The following is an 18,884-nucleotide window of genomic DNA, read 5'->3' on the forward strand; positions in this document are numbered from 1 at the left end:
AGCTCGGGGGCCTCTCCGCGGGCTGGGCGGGGCTCGGGGGCCGGCCGCGCAGGCTGTCGGAAGCTGTGGTTCGGGGCCCGGCACCAGGCGCCCGCCAGCGCGCCCCCGGACTACAATTCCCATCAGGCTGCGCGCGCCCCGCGGACTACAAGTCCCACCAGGACGCGCGCGCCCCGCAAACCAGAAGCCCCACGAGGCCGCGCGGCGCGAGTGCGGGGAAGGCCCCCACCCGCGCTTTACCACAAACTCAGCTGCACAAAACCCCTGGAAAAAAATCAATAAACATTTATTTGATACAGTCATTTTTAATACATACAGTTGATGGCCCGCCCCCGTGCCACTTGGGGCCGGGGGGCGGGGACGAGGACCGGGGACAGATGGTCACAAGGCGGGCGGGGCCCGAGCTCACCGTCAAAACATCTTGCAAATAAACACTTTGTAGATAGAATATATACGTATATATATGGTTACAAGTTGATAGCCGGAACCTCTCTTTCGAAATGCACTTATTACGGAGAACTGGCATGAAAAACACCCAAACCGAGAAACCCCAAGTACAGGATGTGTGGCTGCCAGGCGGGAGGTGCTGGCTGCCCCCGAAACCCCAGGCCTCCAGGACAGCCGCCTGGGGCCCACCCAGGGGGACACACCGGGACAGCCCTCCCCTCTACGGGTCAGGGTGCACCCACTCTTTCCCTTCCAAACCAGAGGGACAGGAGGGGCCTACGACTGGGAGGGCCACCAGTCACACCAGGGGACACTCATCTGCCCTTTGCATGAGCAGAAAAGCGCATCCTATTTTCGCGTGACGTGTCGGTCCCTTGAGTCGACCCTCTCCTGTTCTCAGGGCAAGGGGGGTGGGCTGGGCCAGAGGTAGATCTTCAGAAAGGGACCTGACACTGTGCCCTGGGTTTGGGGTCTCAGGCAGGGTCCACACCCACCGCATGGAGGGGGGTGTCTGCCGCTCAGTCCCTCTCATTGAAGGTGTCAGTCAAGGCTACCTGGCTGCACTCCCACCAGCGTGGGAAGTGGGCAGACCTTGCTGAGGCACCCAGGGCTCTGCCACCGTAGGAGGAGGGCTCTGAGGACCGGCTTGCTGCTGCCACCCACCAGCCAGAGCATGGAAGCCGGGAGGGAAGAGGGGAGAGAGAGGGGTCCAACCCAGCGCCACTTTTGGCCGCAGTCCCCACGCCCACCTTAAAGACAAAGAAGGGGGTTAAAGTGCTAAACATCAAGTTACCCAGGACCCCACCTCTTCCCACATATCTGGTGGGGCTCCCACGCCAGGGACCACACGTGGACTTTCGGGGGTGACAATGAAACGCATCCCCCAGCCAAAACCAGCCCCCGCTCCCCAAGGGCCAAGTACCTGAGAGGCCGGGGCAGGCAGCTATCCCCAGCAGAGGTGTTGAGGTCCAACCTCCTCCAACCATTGGTGACAAGGACAAAGTGCGCGTGGGGCTCCCATCAGTGCCTGCTCCCCACCCTCCTCCCGGCAGCTGCCCCTGCAGTGGCTGCCCGACCCACCTCCACCTCCACCAGCTGTACCCCAGTGACACCCAGGAACACAGGAAAGAAAGCCCCCCTGCCCCGAAGTCATGCTGCTTGCCTCAGCCTTTGACGCTGGATTACCTGCACCTGCCCAGGCCTCTGCCCCCTGATCAGATCAGGTGCGTGTGAGTGGGGGGGGAGTCCATGTCTCCGCACCCCCTCCCTAGCACATCAGGCCAGGACTGCCCGGGGTCAGAGCACTCTGGCTGAAGGAAGAAGCCGGAGACGGGCAGCATGGTGCCTCGGCCCCAAAGCCCTCCTGGAAACTGTCTCCCTAGTGCGGGGTGAGGAGAGCTGAGCCCAGATTGGAGCCCCTCTTCTCCAGGGACTGGAGGAGGACAGGAGCTGGGGGGCAGAGGGGTGCCCAGTCAGCACCGCCTCCCTGAGCAGGAGAGGGACCCCAGCCCAGCCCCCAGATCCACCGTCGGCACCAGGAAACCCTTAGCACCAAAATGTCAGATTGTTGTGAGTTTTCATATAAAAAACAGAATTAAAAAAAAGGTTTGTTACTTGTCACAGCAACAAGACTGGCATCCACTACACCCAGGAGACACACGCACACGGGCAAACATCAAGATTCACATCGTCCGGGGTCGGCAAGGCCGAGCCCTCAGCCCTCCCCCACCCCCCAGTGGAAAAGAGCCTCCATCCGAACCCAGCAGCTCCGAGCATCCTCCCTGTCCCAGCGACGCCATGGTTGGAAGGTGGGGCCCAGGCAGGAGGTCAGAAACCACGTGGCTGCATCCTCAGGGAGCCCTGGACTCCACCTGACCCAACCTACAGACCTCGCTGCCCTCAGGGCACCAAAGAGAGCCGAGACAGAGCCCTGGAGCTGCCACCAACCTACTATGACCTTGGCCAAGCTCCCCCTGGGGCCTTCGGCTCTCACATCAAAAGGCCACACAACCAGAAACGAAGGAGCAGCTAAAAAAGGGGGAAGGAGGCTCCCAGGGGAGCTTGGCCACAGGCCAACCCAGGCCAGCAAGAGAGGCTGCTTCCCACAGTGGTCACTACTCGAGCCAGGCCCCAGGTCCCTGCCCCTCATGCCCGCGGGCCCCAGGTGACCCCGGAACCCAGACTGGCCCATCCCTAAACCCATCAGGCTACCCGACTCAGGCCAGCGGCATTAGCGAAGCTGGAGGCTGAGGCCAGAGCTCACTTCACGTGGCCCCTGCCCCACAGCCCTGCAGTTGCAGAAGCAGAGCCTCTGCCTGGCCCCGAGTGGGGAGCACGACTGGGGACGGTGGAGCAGGGCTGCCTCTGCCACCACGATGGACACGGGCCCGTGGGGCAGGGCCCGAGCGCAGCAGGGGCTGCACCGCAGGGGAGGGTGGGCCTGGAGAGGTAGAGAGCAGAAGTGCAGGAACCAAAAGACGGCGGGGTGGGGGTGGGGTGGGGTGCGGTGGGGCGGGCAGGTCAGCACGGCAGCTGTCAGACTTGGGGTCTGTCCCGGGAGGTAGCTGGGGGGTGCTGGGGTTCCAGTGTCGGGTCACGAGGTGAGGCTGCTCAGGTACCCTCATCAGCCCAGAACCACGGGCCACCAGGGACCCCCGATGGGGCGCGGAGCTCACACGCCGAGGACCAGAGGCCACCTGCCTGCTCCGTGCCGCCCCAGCACCGAAGCCCAGGCTGCAGCCCGTCCTCTTGCCGGCCCGCGAAGGTCCCTCCAGACTATTGCACTTCTGCAGCTGCCCTGGCCCTCCCGGGAGCCCCTGCCCAAGGTGCCCTGCGGCAGCCTGCGTGGGGCAGGGCCACCCTCGGGGAGGGGAGAGGGCTGGCCGCCCCCGCTGGACAGATGAACAGGCAGGGGTGGGGGGTGGAGGCCTGGAGGGCAGGAGGCTCTGGAGCCCCACCCTGGACAGAGGGGGCCGGGCCCCACCCACCTGCCAGGCTGCAAACTCACTTCTCGGGCGCCTTGCCGGCTCCCAGCTTCCGGCCAGCAGAGCCCCGGGCCCCCTTGTCTCTGCCTCCTGGGGGCCAGTCGTCCCGGTGGGGAGGCATCCCAGGGGCTGGATCCTCAGGGGGTCGCTCCTTGGGCTTGCGGCCCCGCTTCTTCCCGCCAGCCGGACTCTTCTCCTTTCTGGGCACCAGGGAGTCTGGGCCCTTGTGTCTGGGAGGCGGGTCTGCCGAAGTGCGGAACCAGTTCTGGGGGACAGAAGCAGCGATGGAAACCCTGGGGCCCAGGACCCTGGAGGGCGAGGCGGCAGGGGACCTGGGGCCTGGGGACACCCAAGCTTCTCTAGGGAAGCCGGAGGCTGCTCTGAAAAGAAACCAGCAGGTTCCTCAACGTCGCCCACTCGCTCAAGTGAAGAGCCGCCACCCTGACGCCCCTGCCCTTTCCGGCCCCTCCATGGGGCCAGCGCATCCAGCCGCAGGCCCAGCAGGGCTCTCCCACCAGGCCCCTGTCCCTGACGCACCTCCGCGTGGGCCTTGAGGATGTGGTACTTGACGCCACTCTCGGAGCTGAACTCCTTGGGACACAGCAGACAGCAGTACTTCCCCACCAGGTGGTCCCCCTGGAAGGCACAGGGCAGTCCAGCCCCTGGAGGTTGGCCCCCACCACTGGCCCTTGGAGGACCAGAAGTACCCAGATGCAGCCAGGACCACCCCAACCTGTGTGGCTTATCTGGATGGGTGCCTGACAGGTGTGCTCTGGGGACCCACGAGGCCACTCTGTGGCAGGACCACCAAGGTGTCCCCACTGCAGGGGAGGTGGGAAGCAAGGAGAGGGTGAGAAGAGGCAGGTGCTCCCGGGAAGGGTCGCAGCCCTTTGCAAAGGGCCCTTACCCCAAGCCCAGGTCGGGCTGTCCCAGCACAGATGAGGAACCCCCATAGGCAGAACCACCCAAGACTGAGTGACTGATGGCTGGGGCTGGAGGCGGCGAGCGTCCTGGGCTGCGCTGGCCCTGGCCCCACAGGGGCAGGGGCGCACACCCGGTGTGTGCGGACCCCTGGGGGGCAGCTGGGAGCACCAAGCACGCACGCCTGGCCGCCGGGAGGGCCTGGACACTGACCTTGCTGCAGCTGGCCAGATGGGCCTTGAGGCCGGACACGCTGGAGTAGATGGCTTCGCAGCACTGGGGGCAGGAGGCGACCGTGGGGGCGGGCCCTCCGGCAGGTGCCCCCCCACCAGTGTGCACCCCTTGCCCAGCCCGGGGGACCCGGGGCCCATCTGGGGCAAGCGGGGGGACTTGATCCCAGGAGCCACCCCTGCCCAGGGGTGTGGGCAGGCTGGGCCGCTAGGGCTGAGGTCAAGGCCCCTCTGCCTGTGAGGCTCCGTCTGAGGACCCTTCAGGGGCCACGTGGAGGGCTCCCGCCAAGGCCAGCCCTGGGCCCTCCGTCCTGAGTCCCAGCGTTCCCATGCCTTCCCAGCCTCCCTGGCTCACATCATTGGGGCAGTTGACGTGGCCCTTCTCCTTGACCTCGTTCTTCCACTCCTCCAGCAGCCGGGGGTTCAGCACAGGAAGGCCGGGCCGCGTGTAGTTGAGCTGCAGACGTGGGCGGGCGCCAGGGTGAGCTCGGAGCTTGGGCTGGAGGTGACCCGGACGCTCCCTGCTGGGCTGAGAAAGCCCTCAACCACGCCCTCCCAGGTCACGGGGGCTCAGGCTCAGAGACTGGGAGGCTGGGCTCACCCGCGCAGTCTCGGGTACCAGGTCGTCCTTCATGCGCCGCTTGGTCCAGTCTCGGGCCAGCTCGTCCTCTGCGATCTCCTGCAGGTGGAACACAGCGACCTGGGCCGACGTGCGGCGGATGCGGCCGCTGGGGGTCCGCTCGACACCCAACAGGTCCTCAGCCTCGGGGGTCTTGTCCGCAGGCTCCTCGGGGGGCTGCGGGGGTGGGGAGGGGGAGGCCGGATGAGCCACAGAGAGCACGTATGAGCAAACGCACGGGGGACACGGGAGCCCACCCCAGGCTCACTCCCCCCGACCCACGACGCACGTGGGCCCCCGGGAGGGAAGGCAGAGCACACGTGGCAGGCAGCACACAGGCGCGCCTGCCTGGTGCCCGAGGGACAGGAGGCCGGGCTGTGGGCCGCTCACCGGGGCCGCGTGCTCCGAGCGCACGTGGTAGTCGTGGCCGGCCTTGGAGCGGTAGGTCTTGCCGCAGTGGGTGCAGGGGAAGGAAGGGGTCTCCACCTCGCAGGGCGGCTTCCCGCAGCGTCGCTGGTGGTACTGGTAGCCCATGAGGCTAGAGAAGGCGGCCCCGCAGCCCTGGGGTTCCGGGGGCAGGTGAGTGGCCGGAGAGTGGCGGGCCCCATCCCGCCTGGCGCCCGCACCCGCGCGGCCCACTGACCTCCTGGGGGCAGCGCAGCCGCCCCACCTGCTTCAGCACCTTCCGCAGCCACTCCCGCTCCTCGCGCTCGCCCGCCTCCGAGGCCTCGGCGTCACAGGGCTGCGGGGCAGGCCAGCTTCAGTGCCCCCGCCACCACAGGGCCCCGCCCCTGCCCAGGGGCTGCGGCCGCGGACGTCCCTAGCCAGGCACGGGCGCCACGAAGCCCCGCTAGCGGGAGGCCAGCAGTGACAGCCGGGCAGGCGTGGGGGCGGACCAGCGGCAAACCTTGGCGCTGTGCTCCGCCATGGTGTGGTAGTTGAGGCCCGCCTTGGACTTGAACTGCTTCCGGCAGTGCTCGCACTTGAGCGCATCCTGCAGCTGCAGACGGGCACGCGTGTGAGAGGCCGGCCCCGGGGCGCCTCCCCTCCCAGGCACGGGGGCAGCCTCACCTTCTGACACACTTCCATGTGCTTCTTGAGCCCCACGAGGGTCTTTCGGGTGACCACGTTGCAGGTGGGGCAGACGGCCTCCCCCCGTTCGTGGATGGCCCGTTGCCACTGCTCCTCAGGGCCACCTGTGGAGCAGGGCCAGGGCCTCAGGGGCAGGCAGGAGCTCCCAGATGCCCTGGATGTCCATGCTTGGCCCCCGTCCCCGCGGCTTGGGACCCGCCCCACCCTCAAGACCCGGCCTGTGCCCCACCCCCGGCAGCTCCCACCTGGGGCTGGGTGGGCCCCGGGGGCCGGCACCTCCTTGCTGACAGCGCTGGTGGGGGCTGGCCCCCTCTTCCGCACCTCCTCAGGGACCGGCCCCTCCTGCTTCTTGGCGCGGTGGATACGGGCTTTGTCCTCCGCCTTGGCCAGGCCTACGCGCGCACGCGGGAGGGGCAGGTGCAGGCTGAGGGCGCGGCCGCCGCGTGTGCTTGGCCCCACAGGTGCCCGGCTGGTCCAGGCCTCACCTTTGAGTCCGAAAGTCCCTGAGATGGAGGGCTGCTCACCCGTAAACTTCTTGGGTGTCTTCTGTTTCCTTCCTGACTCGGGGGAGAGAACACAGAGGACAAGGCTCTGGTCAAATAACCATTGGGAGGCTCGGGCCGGCTGGCCGCTGCCCCCGCCCTGCTGCCGCCCCCTGCTCTCGTCTTACTGTGCTTCGTGCGCTCCGCACCCTCCTCAGGCGGGGACACGGGGCCCGTGGCCCTCGGCACCTCCTTGCCCCCCAAGGCTCTGCTGCCCAGAGAAAGGGGGCTGCTGCTGGGGTCTGTGCTCAGCTGGAAGGCTGAGCTCTGGTCTGTGGTGGACGGGCCGTACTCGCCGTTCTCCGGCCTCGCCTGCTTGGGCGGGAGGGGGCAGGCATCCAGGCCGTCTGCGGCCCTGCAGAGAGCAGGGAGGTAAGGGGCGGGAGGGCCCGCTCTGGGCCCTGTTACCCCTGAGCTGCAGCCGGGGACACCCAACCCCACCCAGCAGGAGTCCCCATACCTTTTCTTACCGCTGCTCCTCCCCGCGGCCCGAGGAGCTCTGTTCTCAGACTTGGTCAGCAGCGCCATCTTGCAGGGCGGCGTGTGTCTGCTGATGGCAATGGGCCTGCTGACCGTCACCGGCTTACTGACCACAATGGGCCTGCTGACCGTCACCGGCTTCGCAACTGGCACGGGTTTCGTAACCGTCACAAGCTTTGTCACAGACACCGGCTTGTTGATGGTCACTGGTTTGGTGACCGGCACTGGTTTGTTGACTGTTACTGGCTTGGCAATTGGCACAGACCTGGTGACTGGTATAGGCCTCGTGACCGGCACAGCCTTGGTGACCGGCACGGGCCGGCTGGCCGGCACTGGCTTGCTGACCGGCATGGGCCTGCTGGCCGGCACCGGCTTGGTGACCGGCACGGGCCGGCTGGCCGGCACGGGCTTGCTGATGCCGATGGGCTTGCTGACTGTGACGGGTTTGCTTACTCCAATGGGCTTGCTGACCCCAACGGGCCGACTGACGGAGACTGGCCGGCTCACTGGCCCAGGCCTGGGGGCAGGCAGGGGTCGGTCCACGTGGTTCCAAATCCGATGCTTCTCCAGCTGGGTCTTAGAGGTGAATGCAGCCTCACAGAAGGGGCAGGGAAAGGCCAGCCTTTCTGAGATGGCACCCTGGGTGGAGAGGGCAGGCGTGGACACCCCCAAGCCAACAGCCAGGGCAGGGTGGGCCCCAGGCCTCCCCTTCCCCAGGCCGCAGCCCCTTACCCCTTGGCACCGCTGGTAGTGGTACTTGAGCCCGTAGATGCTGGGGAACTCCAGCCAACACCCAGCGTTTGGACACTTCACCCTCGAGTGCGCCTTGAACTCATCTTTCCACTGGTTCATCAGGGAGAGCTGGGCGTGGGAAAGGCCAGGCTGTCGACCCTGCAGCCACCCAGGCCTCTGCTGCCCAGCCCCCGACTCAGCACTGTCCCCAGGCCTGTGGGAGCCCCGTACAGGACCCGCTGGGCCCCAGGCCGTCTCTCGAAGCCCTCGCGCACGGAACAGCCAGTGGATCTGGGCTGAGGGCTCGGCACTGGACACGCAGCAGGCGAGCCTGCCAAGGCAGTGGGCTCCCCGGCAGACCCTGTGAGAGTCCCACCCAGCCCTCGGGGAGCTCACAGGAATGTCTCGGAGCGCCTGGTTCTCGGCTTTCGGACGCCCCTTTTTCTTCCCTTCCGTTCTGTCGCTGGCTGGACTTCCCGGGTCAAAGCAGAGAGGGGCCTGGCTGGGCACTGTCGGCCCACCCCGGCCTACCGGCAGCCCTGCAGCACACGACACACCAAGGCTCAGAGGCTGCATTCCCTGCAGGCACGAGGGGCAGGAGGCCGTGGCCCACCCAGGGTGGACCTCTCCTCCCTCTCAGGAGCTGGACATCCCGGGAGGCCCACGCCCAGCACTGGCGCCTGTGGCCACCTGGAGTCGACCTCGCCCCGACTCCTCTTACCTAGCTTCGGTGGGTCGTGAAGCATGGGAAGTCGGACCTCATTCCGGCCGCCATCCCTCCCAGGCCCACTCTTGCTGGACCCCGGGAGCCGGCGGCCTCCTCCAACACAAAAGGGATCGGTCATCTCTGCAGAGCAAGTGGACAGCCCGTGAGGTCCACTGGGCCCAACTCGGGACTTGAAATGGGCCGCTCTCGACCCTGCCCCAGACAGGCCCACTCTCCAGCCTGAGGAAGGGGAGCCTGCCCGCCGGTGTCTTTGGCCACAAGGGAAAGCAGATGAAGGGGTGGATGGGCAGGGGCGGGGGGGAGTTCCAGTTTAGGGGAGGGGCTGCTCAGCCAAAGTCTCCCTGGATGACCCAGAAAACCCTATCAGCGTGGAAGAATCTCTCCCTGTCCTGAAGCCTTCACCAGCTCCGGGGGGCTCCCTGCCTCCAGACACACAATCCCAGAGAGCGAGAGAATCATGCATCTCTCACGCACCTGGTACTTGGCGCTTAGCTGGGGATGGCTCCAGGAGAGGCGGAGTGCCCCAGGGGAGGAGGCCAGTGACACCCCTCGGGGGCCAACTATGACACCAGCGTGGCTGTGCTGGCCCCACACCTAGAAGCACCTTCCCCAACAGCCCCACCCAGACCCAAGGCCACGCTCTGGGGAGCAGGTGGGTGCCCTCGCATCCTTCTCCTCAGGACACAGTTGGAAGATGGCCAAGGTGGGCACTGAGGGCCCCAGCCCACTCCCCAACTGCGGACACAGCCTCTCCAGGGGGAGCAGACCGAGGACCCTGCAGCACCGGCTTCTGGTCCCTATGCCAGCTGAGCCACCCTCCCTGACCCCCTGCCCTGCTTTGTTTCCCGCCGGGGCCCCTCCAACCAGACGGATGCCCCATGCTGGATCCCTCGGCCACTCTCCCCCTGGCTGACCTCCTCACCTCCACCCTCCAGAGACTCTGTCCCCAACCTACAGGCACACCAGCGCCACTCCAGAGACGACAGGCCCCTGGCCACAGAGAACATTCCGCCGACTGAGGCTGGGCTTCAGTGGGCCCATTCTGCTGGGGGACCCCAGGCTCTGAGAGCTGGGGCGACTCTGAGTTCAGCCCTTTTAGGTCCTCCCACAGGGACGCTTAAGGCCACAGAAGAAGAGGGGGGCGGAATGTGGGCAGGTTACCCCTCCCCTGATGGTTTCTAACTTTTTTTTTTTTTTTTAAGGCTGCGCCACACAGCATGTGGTATCTTCATTCCTGGACCAGGGACTGAACCAGTGCCCCCTGCAGTGGAACCGTGGCGTCTTAACCACTGGACCGCCAGGGAAGTCTCCTAACTTATAACAGAGAGAAAAGGAGGGATCTGCCGTGCCTAGGAGGTCCAGAGGCCCTCTGGGCGGACTGAGATCAGAGATCGGGACAGTCACTGCCCATGGTCAGGGGGCTGCCTACATCCTGGGCCTGGGGTCAGTACGGGTCCAGAGCGCTCTAAACAAACTTCTCTGGGAGCCCTCACACTGATACTTCCAAGGATACATGCCAGCGCCCTTCTGACCCCAGCAGAGGCTACTGTGGGTACCTGCTGAGCCCCACCTTTCCAGCCTTCCTCCAGCTTGGGTGAAGAATTCGGAGTTGGGAGCCCCCGGGACCAGGGCTGGCCTAGGAGGCAGAGACTCCCCTTCTATTCAAGGCCTGTGACTCGCGCACCAGGAGGAGAAAGGGCTCGCCCCTCCCCAGAGGGGCCAGCAGGATCGCAGAGGTGGGACCCTCTGGAGGGGGGGGATAGGAGCGCCTCGCGCTGACCGCAGGCGACGCTGGCGGTGGGACCGCGGCCCAGGCCGCTCGGCCCGGGACCCCGGCCTGGGCCCGGGCGCGCGGATGAGGCCGGCCCGGGGACGCACACCTGGGGGCTGGCCTCGCTACCCACCTGTCACCTGCGGCGGGTGCGGGCCCGGCGTGGCCCCGGAAGGGCCGATCCCGGGCGCCTGGGGAGGGGGGGGCCCAAAGGCAGTGAACCAAAATGGCGACTTTTTCTGGAGAAGAAGGAGGCAGGGACGCGACGCCGGCGCGGGGCGCGGGGCGCGGCGCGGGGGTCCGGGCGCGGCGGGGCCGGCGGGCGGGGGCTCCGGGTCCGGCCCCCCGACCCGCGCGCGGGGTCAGGGTCGAGGGCGCGGCCGGCGCGGGGGCCGCCCGGGGTCGCGGCCGGGAGCGCGGCCGGGCGCTTACCTGCGGCGCCCAGCGGGCCGGGGCCGGGCAGAGGCCGGGGCCGGGCCGGGCCGGGGCGCGGGGCGCGGGGTCCGGGCGGCGCAGGCTGCGCGCCGCGCTGCGCACATGCGCGCTCCCGCCCCTCCCACCTTTGACAGTTTTACTGTGGGGGGGAGGGGGCGAACTCTCGCGGTATTCCTGCCGCTATCCGCGACGGGAGAGACGGGTCGGGGGAGGGGGCCCGTGCGGCCATCCGCTTGCCCGGTACCCCGTCCGTCGCCTGCGTGGGCTGGGCCGTCAGGGCGAAGTGGCCAGTTATGCCTCCGTCGGGCGGGAGGTGTTTTTCAGGCATTGGGGTAAACTGAGGCACGATGGGGCGCTGTGTGCTGCCCCAAGCCCAGCGCGCACGGATGGAAGCGACGGGAAGGTGCAGCGAAAGAGGCTGCCCTCCCCTGGGACCTTGAACTCCTGGCCCCGGGGGCCTTGAGCCTGCAAAGCAGGATCCAGCCTCTTTTCCAGCCAGCCCTGTGACCACGTCTGCCTGTGGCCACCCTCAGGAAATGGCCTGGCTCCTGGCAGTGCCGGGGCAGTGTGAGGCCATGGGCTTTACTGGGGTGACTGAGCAGCCTGTCTACTTTAGGGCGGTGGTCCTAGACCAGCAGCCAGTGCCCTCCTTGCTCCTTTGTGCCCCAGAACTGGGCTCTTGGCAGGGATGCTGGGATCAGGTCTGGGGGTGACAGGGCACCCACCTCACCGAGACTTGGAAATGAATGGAGTAGGGAAGGAGCGCTAGTTTGGAGACAGAGGTAAAAGGTGCTCCTCCTTCCCCGAGGCTCTTTCTACCTGCTCTGTCCACACTGGGGCAGGTTCGGCTACACTGTTTGTGGGCAGGGCACAAAACATGTGGGCAGATTTGGAGTCTTCCTTTTCTCACAGGGACCTTTGGGAGCTGCTTCTCTCGAGGCACCAAGTGTCCATACTGGGGCAGAGGCAGGGAGGGGCCCTCTGTGGAGGGGTCAGTCAGTCCTTCCTTTGGAAATCAGAGCCAGAGAGACCTGTGTAATTCTTCCCTCATTCACCGTGCCCACCCCAGGGTCAAGACATGCAGGATTTCGGGAGGGGGGGGTCAGTGTGTGTGCCCTGAGGTGCATCCAATTGGTAGGTGTGTGTCTGCATGACCACATATGTCAGGCTGTGTCCTGTTTGGCCATCAAGGTGTCAGGGTATGTCTCTGTGTCCCGTACTAGGTGAGAAAGATCCTGGTCGTATGTTAGCGTCCAAGTGACCGGACACAAGGTGTGGGGGGATGTCTGGGTCTCGGTGGGTGTGTGTCCAGGCCACAGCGCGTCTGCATGTCAGGGCAACGTGTGATGTTATGTGTGTTGTGTATGGGGTGCACTGTGCCTGGTGTTTTTCTGTATGTTAGGAGATCATGGGATGCTGGGACCCTGTGTGTCAGTGTGCTGTGTGTCTGGACGCTGGTGTCATCGTGTCTCTGTGTGTTGGTGCGTGTGTGTCCAGACTGCAGGGCTCGGTTTATGCCTCTGTGTTAGTATTTGTGTGTCTGGTTTCTGTGTGGGTACGTGTGGGGGCATGTGCTGTGACGTGTGTTTCTTATGTCAGGGCTTTCACTTGTGTAGGGGGCTAAATGGGGATCCCCAAAAGAGAGTCACTTCAGATCCGTGGAACCTATGAATGGGACCTCATCTGGAATAAAGGTTTTGCAGACGTGATTAAGTTAAGGGTCTTGAAATGAACAGATCATCCTGGATGATCCAGGTGGGCCCTATGTCCAGTGACAAGTGTCCTTGTAGGAGGGAGATTTGGCAGAGATTTGGAGATTTAGGCAGAGGTGATGTAACCCTGGAATCCAGAATGGAGTGGTGTGTCCATGAGCCCAGGAATCCCCCCAGGGCAGCCCCCAGAAGCTGGAGAGACGAGGAAGGGTTCTTTCCTGAGCCCAGGAAGGAGTGCTGCCCTGCTGGATTCCAGACTTGTGGCCTGTAGAACAGTGAGAAAGTTCGTTTCTGTTGTGTTAAGCCTCCCTGTCGTGGTCATCTGTTACAAGAGCCCCAGGAACCTAGAACACCTGTGTCCCTGCCTCTGGGTGCGGCCCATGGGGCAGCTGGGGCCAGCAGGGGCCTGGGGTACACAGGCGCCCCACCAGGATGGGACACCACTGCCCCCTGGTGGCCCCATCTGGAGGCAGCTGGCCCAGGCCCCACTCAAGGCTCTGAGCGTACGCCACATGCCTGGGTGGCCAGAGTCAGACACCACACTCGCGGCACTTGAGAACCAAGTTTATTTCTGATTTTTTTGTCAGAATATAAAAAAGCGCAAAACAAGGAAGATGAGACAGGAACACAGCGGGGCTGAGAGTCCAAGACAGGGAGGGAAAAGGGGAGAGAGACAGGAAGGGCTCCCTGGAAAGGGTCATGTCGTGATGGCATGAGGTGGCCAGGGATATTCAGGGCAGCCGGGCAGGATGAGGGGCTTCCCATGGGGAGGCGCACGGGATGGGGGGCACCAGGCCAGTTGTTCAAATTCCACATGGGACCTGCAACAACCAACCTCCCATCCTGAGGCTGGCACAGGGCACGGATTGGGATCTGGTGGCTCAGCCTCGTCTGTCTCCAAGATTTTCAGAATCCCCTAGGGGATTGAGTGGGCAGGGGTGCAAGAGGGTGGGGCTGCCAGGACTGCCCTAGCTCCCCCTCTGCTGGGCCCACGGAGTGGTGGCTCAGGTGCTGGCTGGGTCTCCACCGGGTGGGCATGGGGGGTGCAGCTGTCAGAACAGTTCTTGTGTGGATCCGGGTTCTCCTGGGAAAGGGGCAGTGGGAACGCCCACCCATGACTAAGCCTGGAAGGCAGTCTCCATGACCCTGGGAGGAGGGAGCCGTCCCCAGACCTAAGGCCAGGACACAGGTGAGCCTGGTGCTGGGCACTGGGCGTGGGGTCCTCCTGGGGGTCAGGTCTTGGGCGTGTGTCCCAGTCCCCGTGAGTAGATGGGGGCGTGGTAAGGGTTTCAAAAATGAGTGAGAGCCCTTGGCACGGTGGCTGGCTGGGCTGGGCCAATGACCATTCTCTGGGCAAGGACAGGGGAGGGCCACATACCAAAGGGAGCCTTGGCAGTTTACCCCACCTGTGTGGGCAGTCCTCTAGGGGCTGGGGGAGGGCGTAAACGGGGCGAGGGGGCAGACCTCTGGCCCTGGGCGAGGGCAGGATGCCTAGAAGACGCGTGACTCAGCAGGCGATGGAGGGTGCGGGCGAAGGGAATATAAATAAACAGACTCCTTGGGAGGCTGGGGGTGTCCAAACCGGCTCTGGCTCCAGGTGGCTGCCCTGCATGCTGCCAGCAGCACCAGGGGGTGGGCCTGGGCTCAGGTCCTGGGAGGAAGGGCCCCACTCAAGCAGCCCTGCCTGCCCGCCCGCCCACTCCCAGGCACTGCCCGGAGTGCACAACCAGAGGTGGCTGGAGGTGGCGACGCTCGTCCCACCTGTCCGTGGGGCTGGGCTTGGCCCCTGGGGCGTCACCTGTCCATGGGGCTGGGCTTGGCCCCTGGGGCGTCACGCGGGGTCTGAGAGGGGCTGCACGGCCAGCTCTGCCTCGTGCTCGTCAGGGGCTCCGGTCACAGTGCTGAGGTCCGGCGTTCAAGCCTAGGCAGTAGCTAGGACATGTTTCCGAAGGAAGCTGTGGGGCAAATGGGGGTGAGGAGGGTCGGGGGCCTCTGGCACCATCCCCTCTTGCCCCGGGTGCAGGACGGCCCATACTGGGGTCCCCGGCCACCCTCCTGAGGTCAACCCACCCACCCTGCACTCCGGGGCCTCGAGGCCCAGCCCCCCAGGCCTTTCGGAACCTGTGGGCCTTCCTGGCTCCTCCCACTGACCTTGGCTGAGCAGCTGCAGGCTCCGCCCCTCCTCGCGCACCCGCAGGCGCAGCAGCTGCTGCAGGACCTCCTGCCGCTGCGCCTCCTGCGCCAGCCCCATCCGCCGCAGCTTCTCCGCGTTCAGCCGCAGCAGTGCCCGGCCTGGGAGGGAGGGGAGAGGGGTTGAGCCGAGGTTGCCATCCGAGGGGTTTCGAGAGCAAAGGCGGAGAGAGAGAAGGGAGAGAGAGGAAGAAATGGGTCGGGTGGGCAGAGACAGACGTGCAGAGACAGACTCAGAGAGACAGGGCGAGAGAGGGAGAGAGGCGGAGGGAGGGCAAGGAGGAATGGTGGCTGAGCAGAGCAAAGCCAGGCGACGACGGAAACAGACACAAAGCCCCAGACGGGAGAGGCCGACTGGGGAGGAAGCAGAAGAGAGAGAGGAGGGGGAGAAGGCTCTCCGGGGAGCCCGCCCCTGCCACACCCCAGCCCCCCAGCCCCCCACGGCACCGGTGATGGCGTGCTGGGAGAAGGCCTCCACGTAGACGAGGTAGTTGTGGGGGCAGTGCTTCTTGAGCCACTTGCAGACGTCCTGCTGACTCCACAGGACCACGGGCCTCGTCAGGCCACCCAGGGAGGGGCTTGTGTGGTACAGGCCATCGTGGTCAGAGTACAGCCGGCCCTGTGGGAAGAGGGGTGGCCGGTGGAGTGGGGTGGCAAGGAGGGCAGGGGCTGAGGTGGGTGTAGTGTGTGGGTGGGTACCTGGGGGGCCTCGGTGCCGGGCTGCTGAAGGAGCTTGACCTGCCGGCTGCCAGCTGCCCTCTGGCTGCGGGAGTCGTGCCACGTGAGGCTGGTGCCCGGGGTCCGAGGCAGAGGGCAGGGGATGCTCTCGGCCGACACCGTGTGCTCCAGGAGGGTCCGGCAGAAGCTGAAGTGGGCAGTGGCTGCGAAGCAAGGGTGCCTGGTCACGGCAGTCAGGGGCAGGGGCTCCCTCCCTGTGATCCGGCTTCCTGCTCAGCCCATCTTCCCTCCACGGAAGAGGAGAGGCACGTTCCCAATTAGGGGTTCCCCAGCCTCCCCAAAGAGAAGGAAGTGTGCGCGAGCTGTCCTGAGAACTCCACCTTCAAGAAGCATAGTCTGTGCTCTGGGGAGCAGGATGGATTCTGTTTAATTAGAGAGAGACGTGGCCACCAGGGAGCCTCACACTCAGAACCAGGTGGGGCCCTCCTGGGACGGCCCTGGTCTTCTCCTTGGGCTGGCAGAGCCACATCAGACCAGGGCGCACACACGCACAGGGCTTGCCTGTGAGGAAAAGCGGCCCCAGCGTCCTGGGAGACTCTGTGCTGTGGGGAGACCCCTGTGGCTGGGCTGCCTGCCCACGTCGTCGTGGAAGGCACCTGGTCCCTGCAGCCCCACCTGGCGTTCCTTGGGGGCTTGGCCTCTGTCCTGCTGCGCTCACTGGCTGTGACTTGTGAACAAGAAGAAGGCTGAACTCTGGGCAAGCCCACAAGGTTCCTGCTGCCCCTTCCTGCAGGCCCCCTGGCCCAGGGCAGCTCCCGTGCATGGCAGTGTCAGCACAGCACACAGGCTGCACGCACGTGCTCGGGGACCCAGGCTGACTCCTTGTGCTTTCTCTCCTCACGCCGGCTTCGTTACACTCATCACCTTTTAGTTTTACCATCATTTCTGTGCTGGTGGCTGATAGGAGTCAGGGGAGGGTAGACACCCGGACTGACCCCTCCCAAGGCCTTGCACAGGTCTTGGGACACAGGAGGTGCCCAGAAACATTGTGAATGACTGAATGGATGGATGAAGGCTCCGTGTGGTGTCCACAAGTCAACAGAGCCCTGGAGAGAGACAGGAAGCAGGGCCCAGCCTTGCCCCATCTTACAGCATCCACGCCCTGACTCAGCAGGCAGGATCGGGTTCCCAGGCCGGGGTCCTTCCCCCACCCCCTCAGCAGGAGAATTAGTGACCCTCCTACCACAGACACAGCCCCTCACCCCCACTGAGGGCAGCGCTTGGTGATGTGCTCAGGAGGTTTCAGTAATGAGGGAAACCCACATCTTCCACCCCCTCCTCCCTCCCCATTCTTACAACTTTGGAATTGGATGGCAACTCTGAATTTGTGGTCTGGGGTCAGACAGAGGGCGTGGCCGAGGGTGGTTCTAGTACGGTGGGAGGAGACTCATTCTAAGCAGGCACGTTTCGGGGGAGGGGCGCCCGGGTCTCAGGGCTTCGCCTGGAGGAACCTCCAGGCGGGAGAACCAGTCGGACGCCTCAGCCCGCGCCGCACCTGTCCTGGGCCAGCCGGGCCCCGCCCATTTCCTGCCCGCGCTGGGGGAGGGCTCTCCGTCCGTCGGTCGGTCCGTCCCTCCTTTCCAGCCCCAACGTCAGAATTCCAGGAGGAAATGGGGCGGGGACCCCCTCTGGGCCCCACTGCAGGGGCCGGGGAAGGTTTTCTCCGCGCGAAGGAAAAGGTGACCGCGGGGTGGTACTAGCCTGGGGAAAGGAGCCTCGGCGGGTCACCTCCCCCAAACCAGGGCGCGCCGATCCCTAAGGCCTGACCGCCGCGCCCCCCTCCCCCGCCCTCGCCCCAGCGCGGGATAAAGACACCGGGAACCCCGTTCGGCCGGGACGCGCCCCCTACTCCGAGCGCGGCTGCAGTTTGGACTTCGCTAGGACCCGGCCCTGTCCCTCCGGTCCTCGAGCCCCCAGACCGCGATAGCTCCGCGCCCGGGTCCAGCCCTGCTCACCGTCCACATCCCGGCGCTCCCCGAAGCCGGCGCGCACAGCCCCGGCGCGGCCTCGCGGGGGGCTCGGCTTGGTCCTCAGCTCCGTGAACATGGGGCCCGCGGGTCCCCAGCCGGTGCACACGCCCCTCGCCGGGCGCAGGGCGGCCCGTGTGGCCGGCGGGGAACGCGCGCCGCTGCCCCGCCCCAGCCGGCCCCGCGCCCGAGCCGGTCCCCGCGCCCGGCGAGTCTGCGCGGCGAGGCACCTGCTGCCGATCCCTGAGAGCGGGGCGCGCTCCGGGAGCTCCGAGGGGTGTCGGCGGCGCGCGGATGTGCGAGCGCGGAGGGCGTCTGCCGGGGCAAGGGGCGGCTGTGCGCACCTGGGCATGGCGCCAAGGACGAGTGACTCTGTGCGGCCGCCCGGGGTCCAGGCGTCTGCAGGAGCATCTGAGGGTGCCTTAGTCCTCTCTGCGTATGGAGAGGAGGGGGTATCCTACCTGCTCCTGGGACCCTCTGCCCCATGGGGCCTAGGTCAAGGGCCAGACCCACCACTTCCCTCCATTCTCCTTTGTCAGTTTACTTACTCGTTCCTTTATTCATGCATTCTCCAGACCTCTCTGGAGGTTTCTCTCTCGAATGGGCAGTTGCTTCCCCAGAGAAGCCAGTTTGACGCTCTCTTACCTCCCCCTCCCCACTCTGTGAACTTCAGGAGGACATCAGGGTCTCTCCCCTTCCCTCTGTAGCCCCAGAATCTGGCTCAGTGCCCAGGATGTGGCACCGAAAAGGGGTAGGCTGGGGACAGGGAGGAGAGAGAAACTCCGAGGGGGCTGCAGCAGGCAGGGGGGATGTGCTTGCTTCAGGACCCCAGTGAGAAGTGTTAGGGTGGGCTGGGGGCTGCCTGGTCCAGCAGAAGGCTAGACTTGTGACCAGCTTTTTGCCTGCTCTGCCAGGAGCCCAAGGGCTCTCCCCAGGTGTATGTGGGGACCAAAGAATGTCCCACCGCCACCTGAGCGAAGGTGCACATGGACACACAGTATCCAGATAACCGTCCTGCGTGTCCACCTAAAATACGAGCGCGGGTGGTCGGACTTGCACCCGTGCGCACCAGCACACACGGAATTCACCCACATGCTGTGACCGCCCGTGCCCACATACTGACTTGTTCTGCTGCATTTATTTATTTTCGTCAGTTAGCTCTCTAGGGTCTGGGCTCTCACGGTCACCGGAATCACCGGAATGTTCAGGGTATGGTGGGGGTGTGGGCGGGGCCGGAACTGGGCCCAGGAATCTGAGCGCGGAGAGCTAGGGCAGCAGTCTGTACCGCCATCAGGGC

At 65.5% G+C, this 18,884-nt stretch overlaps 2 protein-coding genes across 2 annotated transcripts; both read right to left on the minus strand.

Moving 5' to 3' along the window:
• Nucleotides 1–3,450: 3,450 nt before the first annotated feature.
• Nucleotides 3,451–8,892, minus strand: ZNF512B (zinc finger protein 512B). The gene is made up of 16 exons (XM_065893384.1): nucleotides 8,769–8,892; nucleotides 8,444–8,586; nucleotides 8,048–8,176; nucleotides 7,296–7,954; nucleotides 6,964–7,190; nucleotides 6,779–6,850; nucleotides 6,539–6,685; nucleotides 6,273–6,397; nucleotides 6,109–6,201; nucleotides 5,845–5,943; nucleotides 5,592–5,762; nucleotides 5,184–5,378; nucleotides 4,938–5,039; nucleotides 4,566–4,628; nucleotides 3,969–4,067; nucleotides 3,451–3,696 (listed from the first exon to the last, which is right to left on the minus strand). The coding sequence occupies exons 1-16, from the start codon at nucleotides 8,890–8,892 to the stop codon at nucleotides 3,451–3,453; spliced, it is 2,694 nt and encodes an 897-aa protein (XP_065749456.1).
• Nucleotides 8,893–14,624: 5,732 nt separating this feature from the next.
• On the minus strand, nucleotides 14,625–17,666 carry SAMD10 (sterile alpha motif domain containing 10). Its single transcript, XM_065893450.1, has 5 exons — nucleotides 17,576–17,666; nucleotides 15,582–15,763; nucleotides 15,330–15,501; nucleotides 14,844–14,984; nucleotides 14,625–14,647 (listed from the first exon to the last, which is right to left on the minus strand). Exons 1-5 carry the CDS (start codon nucleotides 17,664–17,666, stop codon nucleotides 14,625–14,627), a joined length of 609 nt encoding a protein of 202 aa, XP_065749522.1.
• Between the last annotated feature and the right edge of the window lie 1,218 nt (nucleotides 17,667–18,884).

Source organism: Phocoena phocoena, chromosome 15 (assembly GCF_963924675.1).
Source record: "Phocoena phocoena chromosome 15, mPhoPho1.1, whole genome shotgun sequence".
NCBI lineage: Eukaryota > Metazoa > Chordata > Mammalia > Artiodactyla > Phocoenidae > Phocoena > Phocoena phocoena.